This window comes from Podarcis erhardii, assembly GCF_964252035.2.
Source record: "Podarcis erhardii genome assembly, chromosome: 9".
In the NCBI taxonomy this organism is placed as follows: Eukaryota; Metazoa; Chordata; class Lepidosauria; order Squamata; family Lacertidae; genus Podarcis; species Podarcis erhardii.
In genome coordinates, this window is record NC_138512.1 from 7,779,887 (window position 1) to 7,798,094 (window position 18,208).

The window sequence follows — 18,208 nt, forward strand, 5'->3', positions numbered from 1 at the left end:
GGGTGTGCTGCTATGACGAGACAATTGTCAAGAAAAAGTCCTACGTGCAGTACTGGTGCCCCACTCTGAGAGCCAGTGTGGTGTTGTAGTTAAGAGCGGTGGACTCGTAATCTGGTGAACCGGGTTCGCTTCCCTGCTCCTCCACATGCAGCTGCTGGGTGACCTTGGGCCAGTCACACTTCTCTGAAGTCTTTCAGCCCCACTCACCTCACAAAGTGTTTGTTGTGGAGGAGGAAGGGAAAGGAGATTGTTAGCCGCTTTGAGACTCCTTAAGGTAAAGGTACCCCTGCCCGTACAGGCCAGTTGTGTCCAACTCTAGGGTTGTGTGCCCATCTCACTTAAGAGGCCGGGGGCCAGCGCTGTCCGGAGACACTTCCGGGTCACGTGGCCAGCGTGACGAAGCTGCTCTGGCAAGCCGGCACCAGCACAGCACACGGAAACGCCGTTTACCTTCCCGCTATAAAGCGGCACCTATTTATCTACTTGCACTTAGGGGTGCTTTCGAACTGCTAGGTGGGCAGGAGCTGGAACCGAAAGATGGGAGCTCACCCCATCGCGGGGATTCGAACCGCCGACCATGCGATCGGCAAGCCCTAGGTGCTGAGGTTTTACCCACAGCGCCACCCGCGTCCCTTTGAGACTCCTAAGGGTAGTGATAAAACGGGATATCAAATCCAAACTCCTCCTCCGCTCATTGATTCCAGCCCACAACCTTTAAACATTGGGAGCTCCTGCTGGCAAGGCAGAGATGGTCTCCCACTGTGTGCAGATGGGTGATGGTTAAGTAAAGTCACCACCTGTGGGTGGGGGCAAGGACCGTCCTTCCAAGCCCCTTTGGCACAAGGTCTGGCAAGGACTGAGGTCACACCTCCCCATGTCAAAGAGAGTCCTACTACACGTTCCAAAGGGAATGACAAGATGCCTGAGCTGCCATGTAGATGTTAACCTGGAATGCGGAAGAGTATTTCAAGCAGTTATTCTGAAACTCCCTCCCCACCACAGCTATTTCTCTGCCTATAACCATAGCCCAGTCCTTCTTTCTGGGGATTCTCGAGGGTACACAGTACCAACTTTTTTTTCCTAGAAGAAAAGCGTTGCCGTATCCCCTTTAAAGTGGGACACGGGTGGCGCTGTGGGTTGAACCACAGAGCCTAGGACTTGCCGATCAGAAGGTCGGCGGTTCGAATCCCCACAACGGGGTGAGCTCCCATTGCTCGGTCCCTGCTCCTGCCAACCTAGCAGTTCAAAAGCACGTCAAAGTGCAAGTAGATAAATAGGTACCACTCCAGCGGGAAGGTAAACGGCGTTTCCGTGTGCTGCTCTGGTTCGCCAGAAGCAGCTTAGTCATGCTGGCCACATGACTGGAAGCTGTATGCCGGCTCCCTTGTCCAATAAAGCGAGATGAGCGCAGCAACCCCAGAGTCGGTCACCTTTACCTTTACCCCCTTTAAAAAGGGGGTTTGAGCAGAAACAGCATGATTCACAGCAGATAAGCCAAAGCTTCTGACTTCCCAGTTGTTTATCAATAGTAACACAGAAGCTGTTCACTCTGCCACAAAGTCAATTAAGCTGTAAGAATCCCAGGTGTAGATTTCGTAGAATCGTAGAACTGTAGAGTTGGAAGGGGATCCGAGTGTCATCTAGTCCAGCCCCCTGGAATGCAGGAATCACAGCTACAATTTAGACTTGGAATAGGTAGATCATCTCAGGAAATAGAAGTTCACTGGTTAAAGTAGGCCACTAGGGCCATCCCAACCCGCCATTTTGCATTGGCGGCAACGCACAGCAGCTGTTTTGCAGTTGCCACAGGTTGGCAGACCTCAGTGCTCTAGTTAACAGAAATAATAAGAATGGCACGGATGTGCTCGCTTCGGCAGCACATATAATAAAATTGGAACGATACAGAGAAGATTAGCATGGCCCCTAAAGGAGTGGCAGGCGAAGATGATGGACTTTGCTGAATCAGCCAAACTGACCTGCAGGATCCTAGACCAGGACGGTCAGAAATTCCAAAGAGACTGGAGTAAATTTATTTATGATAGTTGCAAAAATTTGAAGACACTAGCAGGACTGAAGTAAATCCTACAATGTAGACATATAGTAGATTGCACAATTGGATTTGATATGGGATACCGGTTGAAGGGAAGGAGGGAATTTGTAAGCTCGGCAGAGCAAAAAGGGTTTTTATGTTGATCAATGTATTGCTGAAAGCTGTTTAAAGGAAAATAATTTTAAAAAATTTAAAAGAAGAAGAATGTTGCCGATCTTTCAAGTCCACCTGTGTCTGCCACAGCTTCAGGCCTTTGCCCAGCAGGAAGCCAAGGAGCCAGTATGCAGATTTGTGCTCCAGAAGTTCAGCTGCTGCCTGGTTGTTTCAAAGTCAGCAGGACAGTTTGTATTTGGAAAGGTGTAAAGGAGAGGCGCAGGCCACGCTCCTCCACTGGCAGGCACTTGCTTGGATCAGGCCGCTCTAGGAGGTCACACCTAAGAAAGAAGAGTGAAACTCTTTGAGCACAGTCCGGACAACCCATTCATTGGGCACTCGTCCTGATTCAGGAGACGAGATGAATACTTAGTGAGTATTCGGGATACTCACTAAGCATCCGTTCAGATTTGTTTGCAGGGAGGTTAGACAGCATTGTGACCAACAAGTATTATCTCACAGTTTCCAGTACGCTTCCCCTCTGCTTTCTTTATTACAGTGGTACCTTGGGTTACAGACGCTTCAGGTTACAGACTCTGCTAACCCAGAAATAGTACCTCGAGTTAAGAACTTTGCTTTAGGATGAGAACAGAAATCGCGTGGCAGCGGCAGCGGCAGCGGCAGCGGAAGGCCCCATTAGCTAAAGTGGTACCTCAGGTTAAGAACAGTTTCAGGTTAAGAACAGACTTCCAGAACGAATTAAGTACTTAACCCGAGGTAAAGGTAAAGGGACCCCTGACCATTAGGTCCAGTTGTGGCCGACTCTGGGGTTGCGGCGCTCATCTCGCTTTATTGGCTGAGGGAGCCGGTGTACAGCTTCCGGGTCTTGTGGCCAGCATGACTAAGCCGCTTCTGGCGAACCAGAGCAGCGCATGGAAACACCGTTTACTTTCCCACCAGAGCGGTACCTATTTATCTACTTGCACTTTGTGCTTTTGAACTGATAGGTTGGCAGGAGCTGGGACCGAACAACGGGAGCTCACCCCGTTGCGGGGATTCGAACCACTGACCTTCTGATCGGCAAGTCCTAGGCTCTGTGGTTTAACCCACAGCGCCACCTGTGTGCCCAAGGTACCACTGTACAAAAAAAATCCAAATTTCTGGGGGGAAGTGCATTTATTTGTCAGGGGTTCCAAATAAACTTTAATGGAATGCCAGGATGTGATAGAACTCCACCTGAAAACAGCAGCAGCTTGGAAGCGCCTCAAACCACTTGTGGTGTTTACATTTACACACTTACATGACAGCCTCTTGGACTGGGAGAGACGTCTGGAGCCAGGTGACCACAGTACTGCCATGCGACTCGTACAGCCTGATCACCAGCACACCTGGCATGTCCTCAGCCTGAAAGGAGGGAAGAAAACAGACAAGCGTCCCATAATCAGCACATAGACAGCACAATGCTCTTCTCCAGCTCTGTGCAACCACTCCTCTCTCCTTGTGGTCCATTGGTTATGGCTGACCATTTAATGTATTTGTATCCCACCTTCCTTCCATCACAAAAGCCAAGGGCAAGGGTGGCTAGGGGCATGGGCAGGGGGGCACCGCTCAGAGAAATTCCCAAGGGCCAGAGAGATTTTTTTTCTTTGTTGTTGTTTTTCTTCTTTCTTTTTTTATTGGTTTTCACATATTACATTACAATACAGATGTACCAAAGCTAACACCATTTCCTCCCCATCCATTTACATTTCTATTTCCTCAATCCACCATATTATTCTTTTCTCCTTCCTCCCACTTCCCTCCGCCCCCTCAATTTCCTCCACATTATACAATTTCCAACAACCTTTGCATTCTACAATCTTCTCAAATCATCTATATATTCTTATCATCTTTCCTTACTAATTTTTCTTCCATCCAGTACTTTACATTTTAATCCATGCATATTAGTGTATCTTTTTTTCCAGCAATATTTTGCCATATATTCATCAAAACATTTCCACTCCTTTTTAAATTTTTGATTCGACTGATTTCTTCTTATAGCAGTTAAGTTTGCCAAAATTAAATATTCATTTCGTTTACAAACCCATTCCTCCTTTGTGGGTATAGTTTGTGACTTCCACCTAGCAGCAATCACTATTCTAGCAGCTGTATTTGCATATAGAAAAATTCTCCCCCCCCCCGTGGTACCGTATTTTTCGCCCTATAGGACGCACTTTCCCCCCTCCAAAAATGAAGGGGAAATGTGTGTGCGTCCTATGGGGCGAATGCAGGCTTTCGCTGAAGCCTGGAAAGCGAGAGGGGTCGGTGCGCACCGACCCCTCTCGCTCTCCAGGCTTCAGGAAGCTATCCGCAAGCCTTGAGAGCCCGCGGGAGTGCCCACCGGGCTTGCAAGGCTTGTGGGCAGCAGCCTGCAGCCCGAAGCATGGGGCGCACTCCGGAGCGCACCCCGGGCTTCGGGCAGATATCGGGCAGCCCCACTAGCTCGGGGGACAGCGGGGAGGCGGAGCGCCGCCATCCCGCTATTCCCCGACTTGGTTTGGAGGCTGGCGGTGGGGTGAAGCAAGCAAGCTTCTCCCCACCGCCAGCCACACAAGCTCGGGGGACAGCAGGGAGGCGGAGCGCCGCCATCCCGCTATTCCCTGACCTGGTTTGGAGGCTGGCAGTGGGGAGAAGCAAGCAAGCTTCTCCCCACCGCCAGCCGCACAAGCTCAGGGGACAGCGGGGAGGCGGAGCGCCACCATCCCGCTATTCCCTGACCTGGTTTGGAGGCTGGCAGTGGGGAGAAGCAAGCAAGCTTCTCCCCACCACCAGCCCCACAAGCTCAGGGGACAGCGGGGCAAGCCGCTGCCCCACGGAGGCTAGGGAGGCTGTCCCTGAAGGCAGAAGAGGGAGACGGAGCACTCCATCTCCCTCTTCTAGCTTGGGGATGGCTGTGCAAAGCCTCTGCAGGCTGGGGGGGGGGGAATCAAATTTTTTTCCTTGATTTCCCCTCCAAAAAACTAGGTGCGTCCTATGGGCCGGTGCGCCCTATGGGGCGAAAAATACGGTATCTCTTCATCTATCAATCCAAGGAGATATGACTCTGGTTTCTTTGTTATTGATATTTTCAAGGGCCAGAGAGATATGAAGGGCTACATTTTGCTCTCAGGCCTGTGGCTCCCCACCCCTGGCATACTGCAATGGAGGGCACCTGGGCAATGCCCAGCTCTGCCTACCATCTCATGCTGTGCTCATCATTAGAAGAGTCCTGCTGGATTAGGCCAAGGGCCCATCTAGGGCTCAACCCAATGTCCCTTGCGGGAAACCAGTAAACAGGACACAAACACAAGAATTCTCTGTTTCCAGCAGCCGGCGCGCTGCTTCCTGTGATCGTGGAGTTAAGAGCTGAGCTTCCCTTGTGACTAGCAGCCATCGAGAGAAGTCACTTTGTGACTTGGGCCCCGTACCTGCTTTATTGCTTCCAGGACAACAGCTGGGGATTGCACAGAGAAGGCGCTCCACGCTGGGTGCTGCCCTGAGACGCACGGCACCTTGTGAAGAGGGAAATTCAAGTTGTATGCCTGACGGATCACATCAGCCTCCTGGAATGAACCTGTTCAGAAGACAGCACTTTGCCATCAGAGGCAAGAAAAGGACACTCATCCCACCATGACTGTTGAGTTACTTCAAAATGCTCTGCTTTATTCTCAGGCTTTCTTACCTACATGAGGCATCACTGCATATGTAAACTGATGGCTCCCAATATCTGCCGTGGCGTCAGGCGACTTTGGTGCTCTTAACCTTCATGCAGATGAAAATGATATATATATATATATATTACTATACAAGAAGGTAAGAACTGGCCTGCTGGATCAAGCCAATTGCCCGTCTAGTCCAACGCCCTGTTCCTACAGTGGCCGACCAGATGTACCAAAAGGAAATCCACAAGTAGGATTTGAACACAATAGCTCTCTCCCCTCCTGTGCTTTCCAGCAACTGATATTCAGAAGCTTTTGCGGAACGTGGAGAGAGTGTAGCCATTGAGGCTAGCAGCCATCGATTGCCCTCTCCTTCGTGAATTTATCTAATTCTCTTTTTTCCCCAGAAAAAAATGACTTTTAACTGGGTTTTCTAAACAAGTATCTGAGGAATAATAAATGATACTGTCCAATCCTCTTTTAAAGCCATCCAAGTTAGCCATCCAGTGGTGTAGTGTGGGGGGTGCAGGGGGGGCCGGCCGCACCGGGCGCAACATCGGGGGGGGCACGCTCACCGCCTCCGGAGTCGCTGAAGAGCCTCGGGCACAGGCTGTAGCAGAGCCCCATGTCTCACGGAACCGACGAGCTGTGCGCGCGTCCGGGCTGAAGGCGTCCGGCAGGCAGCGGCTCTCAGCGGTCCCCGCGTGTCAGGGCCGCAGAGGGCGCGCCAGGCAGCCCCTCCTCACAGCCCCGCCACTGCTGCTGCAGCTGCTGGGCCATGTTGCATTTTCCTCGCCTCTCTGCCCTCCTCCGGGCAAGCGTCGTCGTTTGGGCGGCAGCGCCAGTGGCAACTCGCCTCAGATCACCTGACACGGACCCGCCGCCGCCACCATGGCTACCTTACCGTAAATACCCCAGCCCAGGCAGCAGCAAGAAGAAGCTGGCAGAGGCGGCAGGTTAGGGGTTAGGGGCGCAAATTACTTGCCTTGCCCCGGGTTAGGGGGCGCAAATTACCGTATTTTTCGCTCTATAAGACGCACCAGACCACAAGACGCACCTAGTTTTTGGAGGAGGAAAACAAGAAAAAAAATATTCTGAATCTCAGAAGCCAGAACACCAAGAGGGATCGCTGCACAGTGAAAACAGCAATCCCTCTTGCTGTTCTGGCTTCTGTGATAGCTGCGCAGCCTGCATTCGCTCCATAAGACGCACACACATTTCCCCTTACTTTTTAGGAGGGAAAAAGTGAGTCTTATAGAGCAAAAAATACGGTACTTGCCTTGCCCCGGGTTAGGGGGCGCAAATTACTTGCCTTGCCCCGGGTGCTGACAACCCACGCTGTGGCCATCGCAATGGTTTAAATAAGTTCTTTCTTTTTATCTGTTCTGAGCTTTGCACGGGACGCTTGCGTTACCGACTGTGCAGTTCCATCAACATGGCCATTCCCGGACTCACTTCTGTTACTCCATTCCTGACGTAGCCAAACAGGCAAACATTAGATGTGCACTGAGCCAAGATGCACAAGGCATCTGCAAGCTCCCTTCTAAAGTGCCAGGAAAACACAGCAAAATTCTGGAATACCAAAGACCTCAAACCATCCCGCCAGAAATCTTTTCCTGCCGGCCTGCCAAAACTCACAGGGAAAGGCTCATCACGTTGCCCCGGACGGAGCAGCCATATTTGGAGTCGTTCAGCAGGGCCACCCCAAAGCCATGCTCAGACAGGTCCATCCACTTATGGCTCCACACCTTGGAAAAAGATTAATCAAGCAGATATTAGGATAAGCATCATCATCCATGGCAGATGTAAATAGACTTCAGGCTTGCAGGGTCTCCTGTGTTTTTAAAACTAGAATTCCTAAGGTATATTAACCAGAACTATTTTTTTTTTTTTAAAGCACTGGGGAGGGTGGACATACACACACATAATTAAGGTGCCTCTGAACATATGCTCAGCCCAGGGATTGTGTTTTCAGTGCCAGGCCTGAGTTCACAGTCCTTTCACCCAGTTCAAGGGTCTTCCAAAGCCCTGAACAACTTAGGTCCAGGTAACTCAGGGATTGCCTGAACCCTTCTATCCCAGTTTGATCACAGAGTTCACCTGCAAGAGTGTCGTTGCTCGTTCTCTGCACAACTCATTTGGCAACAGCAGGAAACAGAGCCTTTGGTGCCATTGGCCTGGTCCTGTAAGAACTCTTTGCCATGAAAGATTTAGCAGGCGTCTCCTGTGCCAACTTTGAAACACCTGCTGAAAACTCTTCTGGATTTATGGAACCAAGGGAGCGGTGGCCCAAAAATCTTTGGGAACCGCCGGCGTAGACAGATGAAAAAGAGAGGGGTTGACAGCCACCCGGCAATGCCTATCTTGGCCAGGAGTCTGTGGGCAGATTCTCACCTCAAACCGAGCCCAGTCCCAAGAAGTGTTCCAGTGCGTTGGCCTCTGAAGGTGGCCAAACTGTATCTCATATGTGGCATTGGGGCTCCGGACCTTGGCAGGGAATTCCACCTTGAGGAACTTATGAGCCTCATTCCAGTCAACCTGTGGATCCAGCAAGACGTGCAGCATATCAGAGGAGAAAAGGTGCCTTCTTCTACGCCCTGCCCCCAATCTCCAGGTTTATTTATTTTTATTTATTTATTAACATATAAAACACATACATTCTCCAAGTTTATTTGGAGGCTCCCCTGCTCTAGGAACTTATAGGTCACCAGGAAGTGTCATAACATCTACACAACCTACTAAAGCTGATGAGTCCTCATTATTCCAGGCCAGTCCCAAACAGCAAAGAAAAGTGAAACCAGACTAAGGTAGAGTTTGGGGGGGGGGGTCAGGTGGGATTGCTATGAGGAATTATGAAAATATGGAGCAAGCCATTGTGTCCACAATGAAAGCATTGCGTTGACTGGGTTTGAGTCATTGACAATAATTTCCGATTAAATCCCACAAGCCTCTGCATTTCTGCCCATCTTCTCTACTGTCCATTTTCTATGCCTAAAGCATTCTAAAACACAGACTGGTTGCTTCACCAGGCACCCTGAGCCATAAAGATAGAAGGTAGCTTTTTATGTAGCTTTTGTTAATCTTTAGATAGCTCTTAAGGGCCAGGAACAGAGTTTACACGGAGATGGTAAATGCGTCTTTCTTTCCTATGAGTTTATGACCTCTGGGAGTACTAAATGCATTTCTCCTTGGTTCCTGTTTATTTAGCTTAACCACATATGCATGCTCAAGTAGGAAATAGTTTCTTTGTCGTTAAAAGGATTTCTTCTGGTCTGACTTTGTCCCACGTGGGGTTTTTTGAAATGCTCAGAGGAAATCTGATTGGTTCTTACGAACACTGTGTAAAAGGTTTTTTTGTGAATAAAACGACCTGGGCCGGGGGGCGGGGCAGATTATTATTGGCCCTTCCTCCCAGAATCTTGCTGGTTGAGGCTCGTGTGTATTTTATTAGTCAGAGTCCAATCTGTCCTTTGCTTTTGGAACACAACAGAGTTCACTGAAATGACAGATTGGGGTGGGGTGGGACAAGCAAAGTTCCTAATGATGCAATGTTCAAAAGGCCTATCACAGAGCCAAGCACACTAAAACTAAAATTCTGTCTCAAGAACCTAAGAGGAGCCTGGCTGCTAGATCAGGCCAGCATCCTGTTCTCACAGGGACCAAGCAGTAGCACCAATGGGAACCGGGCAAAAAGGATTCATGCCCAAGAGCAATTTCTCTGCTCCTAATTGATGCTTTTGAATTCTGGTGCTGGAGGAGACTCTTGAGAGTCCCATGGACTGCAAGAAGATAAAACCTTTCTGTTCTTAAGGAAATCAGCCCTGAGTGCTCACTGGAAGGACAGATCCTGAAGCTGAGGCTCCAATACTTTGGCCACCTCATGAGAAGAGAAGACTCCCTGGAAAAGACCCTGATGTTGGGAAAGATGGAGGGCACAAGGAGAAGGGGACGACAGAGGAGGAGATGGTTGGACAGTGTTCTCGAAGCTACCAGCATGAGTCTGACCAAACTGAGGGAGGCAGTGGAAGACAGGAGTGCCTGGTCCATAGGGTCACGAAGAGTCGGACATGACTAAATGACTAAACAACAACAACAAACAATTTCCAGCAACAATTTCCAGAAGCACTGCTGTTTCCCACAGTGGCTGGTAGCCTTTGATAGCCCTCTCCTCCAAGAAGCTGTCTAATCTTCTTTTAAATCTATCTAAGCCATCACTGCCTCCAAGTGCAGGGAGTTCCGCAGTTGAACTGCGCTGTGAGAAGAAGTCCTTTCTTTGACCTTTCCTGAATCCTCCAGCATTCAGCTTCACTGAATGCCCCAGAGTTCTACTGTTATGAGAGAGAAAGAAATACTTTTCTCTATGCGCTTTCTCCATCCCGGGCATAATTTTTTAAAACTTCTATCATGGTGCCTCTTGTTCTCCTTTTCTCTAAGCTAAAAAGTCCCAAAACGCTGCAACCTTTCATAGGCTAAGGTTATAAAACCAACCTTTGGATTTTGCACAGCAGGCCTCGTTTATAATATTTTTTTTATCAGAAATATCAAGCATTCTGAATCAACAGATTTTAAACATTGCATAATAAAGGCTTGATAGTGCACCTACTTATAGCTGCTGGAATGAGCATCGCACAGTTCTGAAAAAAATTAGACTGGACCCATCTAAAGTGTGGGATATTGCCTTGCTGGAAAACGTAGTAACCTGAGAGTCTTTAGGGGCCAAAGAAAAAGGACGATTTCATACTTGTTTGGTCTGACTTCATTTCACTTGTAAGTAACACAGCTGTCAACGTTTCCCTTTTTTAAGGGAAATTCCCTTATTCTGAATACGATTCCTCGCAAGAAACGTTGACAGCTATGGTAAGCAAGGACCTCCCTTGGCCTACAAACAAATATGGCTTATACACTGACTCAGCACATTTCATCATTTTCCTTGGTATAACAGGGTCCATGTTTTGTAACCTTGTCTTCTTTAACCATGATGCCTATGCTATAGATAGCTCCACTTGCTATCTTCCACACATTCACATACCTGTGGTTTATTTATTTTGGTTTTATTTTATGTCTGTATTTGTTTGACAGTGGTCAGTAATGGTATATGGACTATGTATATTGTCACAAGACCCTGTTTGCTAACACTGTATTTTGCATAACTTTGTACGATCTTTTCTTGAAATGTAATTTAAAAAGTATTTAATTTAAAGAAAAAAGCAGGTTTACAAAACATACACACACGTGTGTGTGTGTATTTAGGAGGGGGAAGAGCTCCCAGAGAAGATTACAAGCATATCGAACCTGAGTCTGGAAGCGGACGTGAGGGCATGCTGTGTCCAGAATGACCTCTTGGGTAAGGACGCTCTTCTCGCTGATCTGAAGGGAGAAGGTCACACTGCCCCGCAGTCCCCCTGGCTGGATGATTTCCAAGGGTTTAAGGAGATGTGCAATGGTCTTCCTGAAAGGGATATTTACAAGGAAATCATTGGCTCAGAGTTCTAGGCCAGGGGTCAGCAAACTTACTGCACCTCGGGCCGGTGTCTCCAGCGCCGATTGCGCGGCGGACCGGAGGGTGGGGGAGTGCATGCCCATACGCGTGTGCACACGCTATTTCCGGCGCACTTCCAGGTCGGAGGAGCACTGGAAATAGCTTGTGCGCATGTGCGCGGGCCTCCTCCGACCCGAATGTGCACCAGAAGTAACACTTGCGCATGCGTACATCCAATTTCCGGTGCTCCTCCGACCCAGCACTGGTAAGAGCGGACAGCGGCAGTTGCCGCAGGCTGGATAAACGAGTCCCTCGGGCCTTATCCAGCCCACGGGCCTTAGTTTGGGGACCCCTGTTCTAGGCCGTAAGGGAAGAATATCCAAAGAGCCCTGCTGGATCAAGCGAATGGCCCGTCTAGTCCAGCCCGTCTAGTGCCAACCAAATGCCCAAAATGGGAATCCCACAAGCAGGAACCGATGACAAGAGCAGCCCTCTCACCTCTTGTGGTTTCCAGGAAATGGTATTCAGGAGCATCACTGCCTCCAACGGTGGCTGTGGGAAGCTTTATTCTGAGTAGAAGATGGTGCTTCTCCTCACAAGAGGGAGCACAAAAAGCCCAATACCCATGGGGAGCTGCCTCTGCTGACTACTGTAGCGTAGACAGCCCATTGTTGAATAGTTTGTTTAAATGTTAGGGTTCATTATTGTTCCACAGGGTGTGTACCAATTTAAAAGCCAGGGTGCATATCCTGACCTAGTTTTTACAGCTGCGTAGCAGTGTAGCATAGGGACGCGGGTGGCGCTGTGGGTTAAACCACAGAGCCTAGGACTTGCCAATCAGAAGGTCGTCGGTTCGAATCCCCACGACGGGGTGAGCTCCCGTTGCTCGGTCCCTGCTCCTGCCAACCTAGCAGTTCGAAAGCACGTCAAAGGGCAAGTAGATAAATAGGTACCGCTCCAGCGGGAAGGTAAATGGCGTTTCCGTGTGCTGCTCTGGTTCGCCAGAAGCGGCTTAGTCATGCTGGCCACATGACCCGGAAGCTGTACGCCGGCTCCCTCGGCCAATAAAGCGAGATGAGCACCACAACCCCAGAGTTGGTCATGATTGGACCTAATGGTCAGGGGTCCCTTTACCTTTACCAGTGTAGCAGGGGCTGATAAGTCACTGTAATTAGCTGTGTCAGCAATTGTGAATGGTATATAATGTGCAGTATGCACTTTACTCTCCCCTGGTGGTTGGATGGGTGATGATTATAGACACTATGTAAGATGTATGTTAGAGGAGTTTTGTTATTAAACCATGCAAAGATATTTTTGCGTCTCTTCAGTGTTCCCATCTGTGTGGTCTACTCTGCACGCACTCTGTGCCATGTTTCAAATGCCCAATACCCATATGTGAAGAGATGTAAACAAGTGTGTGTGAAAGGATACGGTCAGGACAATCTGCTTGCTCAGACTGCACAGTGGTACCTCGCAAGACGAATGCCTCGTAAGACGAAAAACTCGCAAAACGAAAGAGTTTTTCGTTTTTTGAGTTGCTTCGCAAGACGGATTTCCCTATGGGCTTGCTTCGCAAAGCGAAAACGTCTTGCAAGTTTGTTTCCTTTGTCTTGCAAGTTTGTTTCCTTTTTCTTAAAACCGTGCATTCACTTCGAGGAGCAACTCATAGCACGCGGTGTGGTAGCCTTTTTTGAGGTTTTTGAAGACTTTGGTGATTTTTGAAGCTTTTTGAAAGTCCGTGCTTCGCAAGACGAAAAAATCGCAAGACGAAAAAACTCGCGGAACGAATTAATTTCGTCTTGCGAGGCACCACTGTATTAAGGAGGTGTCAAGAATGTTTGTGCGGGGAAAACCCAGCCTTGGGCTAGTTTGATAGAAAGCAGGCGCCATGTTCCTGTTGGTGAATCAGGCATCCAGCTCTGACCCGCCAGGTGCACTTTCCCACTGAGAACGTGGCCTCACTTCCACACATGTGCAAAGCTAAGGTGAGGGAATGTCTCTATGTAAGCCTGTGTGATTTATAGCTTTGGGACTCCACTTTTGTGAGCTCCCCAGAGGCCGCTATTGTGACCAGATAAAGCCATCTTAAGCATCACAATGGTGTGTTTACTGAAGAAATCCACACTACCTAGAAAAGCCAAAAGGTTTCAGAGAGCAGATTAGATTTCATTCCGTTCCGTGCCTGCCCGCCTGGTCCCATCAAATAAAGTTCCCTTACACAGAGGCAGACATTTCTCCACCTAGATCAGTACTACACTGGCTGGCAGCAGTTCTCCAAGGTCTCAGGCAGTCCCCTCCACCATCACCTACTACCTTCTAACCGGAGGTTCTGGCGACTAACCCTGCAAAGCAGGCTCTCTACTGCACTGAGCTGTCGCTACTCCTTTATTTGCTCCATTAGTGAATTAGACATTCCATTTCCCTTTGTTTTCAGTCTGTTGGCCATCACTTTCATGGGTTCCCTCCATGCCACTCACACTAAGAGGTACAGTGGTGCCCTGCAAGACGAACGCCTCGGAAGACGAAAAACTCACTAGACGAAGGAGTTTTTCGTTTTCGAGGTGCTTCGCAAGACGCATCTCCCTATGGGCTTGCTTCGCAAAATGAAGCTTGCCCCGCAAGCTCCGGGGATAGCGGGGAAGCGCAGCGCGCCTTCCCCTCTGTCCCCGGACCCCTTTTGAAGCAAGGGAAGGGGCAGCGGGGAGAATCGCTTCTCCCCGCTGCCCCTTCCCTTGCTTTAAAACAGGTCTGGGGACAGAGGGGAAGGCGTGCGCCTTCCCCTCTGTCCCCGGACGGTCTCCATAGGAACGCATTGATTGATTTTCAATGCATTCCTATGGGAAACTGTGCTTCGCAAGACGAAAAACTCGCAAGAAGAAAAAACTTGCAGAACGAATTAATTTCGTCTTGCGAGGCACCACTGTAAGTCTGCACTGCGCCCTCCTCCTTAATCCTTTTTTCCTTTCCTCTGCAAAGGAAGAATGGCTGTGCCTAAAGATTTTTCAAGAGAAATGAGTATGTAACAGAGAGAGGAGAACAGAAGTGAAAAGGGTTCCAAAATGCAAGAGCATTCCTTACAGTGGTGAACATTGCTTACCCTGAGATACATAGATTTGAGTTTTGAGCTATGCTGAAAACATGCAGTATTCTCAAACAAGCAAATGTGCTATTTCTTTTTATATAAGCCCTTGCTTTTGCTTCCTTGTATGGCCATTTCTCCCTACATGCTTGTGATACACCTGGATATTTTTTAACAACACCTGGAAGTGCTCCAGTGGTTTAAACTAAATTGTGCCATTGGTGTGTGATTGTCTCTGACCGATTTGCAATTCCAGCTCTTTCTCAAGAGAGACTGAATGGATGCCGTAACCATTGCTGCAAAGAGAAGCTCTTCAGCATCCTTTCGTTACATACAAGAAAACTCAAGCTGCAGCGTTGTGCCAAAACGATGACAGGCAACCTACCTGGTCTCCAGGTGATAGTCCATAACGTCCCAGGCATCCCAATACAATGGAACGTCGTCAAATATCACAAACTGGTTAGCGCAGCAACCTTCGGGAACTGACTCTCTAAGGAGAAAAGCACACCCTCAAGGAGTCAAGGAATTGCATGGCTTGATTTGAGAACAAATAAAGTTCAGTTCTCAAAGTACCTCTCTGGATGCATTAAGCAAAGCGATGTCACACGCCCCAGAGTATCCAGACAGACCCGGACAAGACCGTTCTTCATGATGACAGAGCCATCCACCTGCAGAGGAAGATTTAGGAACTAAATAAATGAAAAGGAATAAAAGTCGCTAGGAGGTCACTGTTAGGATATAGCTCCTTTCCACCTTACAAGGGAACAGGAATGACTTTTGTGTGTCACATGCCTGTTTACTTCCAGCACAGTCTGCTGGGAACTTCTGTTTTGTATATTGCATTTGCTATTGCCGTTTTGCTGGAGACGAAGGGAAGCAGACATGTTTTTTCCTTTGTTCCTGAACTATGCTGAATAAATGCTGTAAATAATGCTTACACATGTCTCTGTCCACCATTTCCATTGTGGAGATTTATTCACTCTGCTAATTAGCGTGCTTGGTAGCATCAGAAGGCTACTGAGGCTCAAGTCACTGACTGATTGATGCTGTTCTGTGACCTGGAGATCGCCTGGCTGCCAGCTGGTGGCTCTCCCTGGCAGCATCCCAACAGTCACACCCTGATGCCTAAGAATAAGGGGAAACACAGGCTGCCTGGATTCACCCATCAGCTAGAGAAAGAGGGGCTCTAGCTCCCATCATCCACCAGGGGTGATGGAAGTTGTAGTACAGAACATCTAGAGAGGCAACAGGATCTCCATTCCCAAGTCATGGAATCTGCTGCACTTTCATGTAACTTATTCCATGGAGGGGCATCCATCCACATTCCTCCTTGTTCTGAAACTATATGAAATCAAACCATACTTCATCAAACTTGTCTTTTTGAACGAATCCACCTAGAGACAGTTTACGGGATTTTTCTTCCAGCAAGGCTACCTGCCAAACCCTTGTGTACCAGTAGGCCAAATTGACTAGCTCAAACGTTTCCCAAAACATTGCTCCAGACATCCTTGCTGCCATCAAAAGGTGGCAAATGAATTCCTTATTTTTTCTTTATCAGCTTCAGAAAATAATTCTGAAGCACCAGATATGAAGGAGGGACGAGTGTGATTTGTTATTAAAGAAATATCTTTGAACATCGTGGCCCAGAATTCTGCAACCTTGAGGCAGTCCCACCACATGTGCCCTCAGGTGCCCACCATTTGGTAGCCCTGCGGCATATATTATTAACTCCGGTTTCCTGGCAAAAGCCACAGAGGAGCTCACCTCTTTGGTCACTGTCACGGGATATGGAGGAGGTAAGGAATCTTGAACAACACAGTAGCCCATGCTGGGAACTGTCACCAAGGCTAAAGAGGCACAAAGGAGACAGGTTAACTTTGAAGCAGCCAAAAGGCAGGTGCATTTGCTGAGGTCGAGTCCTTCTACAATCCCCTGCACCATATCTCACTCCCACCTGGGGACACAATGCATACTGAAATTAATGGGCATGACTAAAATAGGTCTATTAGTTCCAGTTTTAGCATTTCTGCTTGTGAATGCAACAATCCCTTTGCTTAAGAATACTGCAAGGACTCTGTAACGATTAGAAGCACTTTACACACTACAGTGAGAAGGACTTGCTATAAAGTAATCTATCTTTGAATCAAAAGGTTTTTAGGCCTGAAGCACTGTTGGCACCTAAGGTCTTGGATCCTCCTGGTCCAGCTTTGGGGATGACTTCAGTTCGTTTCCACGGCAACGTGTTGACCACAAGGATGCCCCCGTTAGTCTCTTGACTGCTTGACAAAAGGCCTCCAAACAGGGACTGCACAGCATCTTTCAGAAGTTGAGATCCAGCACTGCAAATTTCTGGGGGGAAAGGATTTCCATTAAGGGGACTTGCCCATCCAGAGTGAGCGAAGGCGGTAGCACATATTTTAAAAGGGGCAAGTGGGACCTGCAACAAAATGTTGCCGTGCAGATGGTTCTTCTCCACAGCTAGAACCAGCCCTCTTCCTGGTTACTCTGTTCCGAGTCGCCTTCTGCCCTGGTGTCACACACCCCAACTGCCAGTTAGCGTTCCTTGGGTTGCTTTGGGTGCCTGCCCTCCAAGATAAAATAAAGTACAGTGGTACCTTGGGTTAAGAACTTAATTCGTTCCGGAGGCCCGTTCTTAACCTGAAACTGTTCTTAACCTGGGGTACCACTTTAGATAATGGGGCCTCCCGCTGCCGCCGCACGATTTCTATTCTCATCCTGAAGCAAAGTTCTTAACCCGAGGTACTATTTCTGGGTTAGCGGAGTCTGTAACCTGAGGTACCACTGTACTTCTTCACACAGTGCATAGTGAAACTATGGAACTCCCTCCCACAGGAGGCAGTGATGGCCACAAACTAAGATGACTTTAAAAAAGGACTGGACAAATTCATGGAGGAGGAAAGGCCTATCGATGGCTGTGAGCCATGAAGGCTCTGCTCTGCCTCCACAGAATCCCAGTTGCTGGAAAGCACAGACGGGGAGAGGAATCTTGTGATTGGGTCCTGCTTGCGAGTTTCTCACAGGCCACTATGAAAACAGGGTGCTGAACTAGATGGGCCCTTGGCCTGACCCAGCAAGCTTGCCTTATGTTCTTATGAATATAAAAACAAATCATTAAGCATTACAGTGGTACCTCGGGTTACATACACTTCAGGTTACAGACTCTGCTAACCAGAAATAGTACCTCGGGTTAAGAACTTTGCTCCAGGATGAGAACAGATATTGTGCTTCGGTGGCGTGGCAGCAGCAGGAGGCCCCATTAGCTAAAGTGGTGCTTCAGGTTAAGAACAGTTTCAGGTTAAGAACGGACCTCTGGAACGAATTAAGTACTTAACCTGAGGTACCACTGTACTACACTAATAATAATAATAATAATAATAATAATAAATTTTATTTATATCCCGCCCTCCCCAGCCGAAGCCGGGCTCAGGGCGGCTAACAATAATCAAATAATCAAATAATCAAATACTCACACATTCAAAATATTCATTATAAAAATTAAAATCAAATTAGTGGCAACCGATTAAGCAATATTCTGTGCAGGTTGCCAGAGGAGGGAGTCAGGCTGCGCCCTGACCAAAGGCCTGGTGGAACAACTCTGTCTTGCAGGCCCTGCGGAAAGATGTCAGGTCCCACAGGGCCCTAGTCTCTTGTGACAGAGCGTTCCACCAGATTGGAGCCGCAGCCGAGAAGGCCCTGGCTCTATTTGAGGCCAGCCTAACCTCTCTGAGGCCTGGGACCTTCAGGATGTTATTATTTGCAGACCGTAGGTTTCTCTGTGGGGCATACCAGGAGAGGCGGTCCCGTAGGTA

At 48.6% G+C, this 18,208-nt stretch overlaps 1 protein-coding gene and 1 long non-coding RNA gene across 3 annotated transcripts in view; one reads left to right on the forward strand and one right to left on the reverse strand.

The window, feature by feature from the left end:
* Positions 1 to 2,007: 2,007 nt before the first annotated feature.
* The window catches only part of MAN2C1 (mannosidase alpha class 2C member 1), a 36,574-nt gene continuing 20,373 nt past the window's right edge, over positions 2,008 to 18,208 (reverse strand). For both annotated transcript variants that reach the window (XM_081876213.1, XM_081876214.1), the window contains exons 16-26: positions 16,557 to 16,727; positions 16,143 to 16,225; positions 14,952 to 15,046; positions 14,764 to 14,868; positions 11,113 to 11,269; positions 8,215 to 8,358; positions 7,459 to 7,568; positions 5,844 to 5,923; positions 5,590 to 5,735; positions 3,444 to 3,547; positions 2,008 to 2,484 (exon numbers count right to left, since the gene is read on the reverse strand). In XM_081876213.1, coding sequence (XP_081732339.1) covers positions 2,355 to 2,484; positions 3,444 to 3,547; positions 5,590 to 5,735; positions 5,844 to 5,923; positions 7,459 to 7,568; positions 8,215 to 8,358; positions 11,113 to 11,269; positions 14,764 to 14,868; positions 14,952 to 15,046; positions 16,143 to 16,225; positions 16,557 to 16,727 — 1,325 coding nt within the window. In that variant the 3' untranslated portion in view covers positions 2,008 to 2,354. The remainder of the gene's footprint in view (positions 2,485 to 3,443; positions 3,548 to 5,589; positions 5,736 to 5,843; positions 5,924 to 7,458; positions 7,569 to 8,214; positions 8,359 to 11,112; positions 11,270 to 14,763; positions 14,869 to 14,951; positions 15,047 to 16,142; positions 16,226 to 16,556; positions 16,728 to 18,208) is intronic.
* On the forward strand, positions 12,625 to 14,756 carry LOC309350022. Its single transcript, XR_014160262.1, has 3 exons — positions 12,625 to 12,765; positions 13,122 to 13,789; positions 14,227 to 14,756. It is a non-coding gene; the product is annotated as an uncharacterized lncRNA (long non-coding RNA).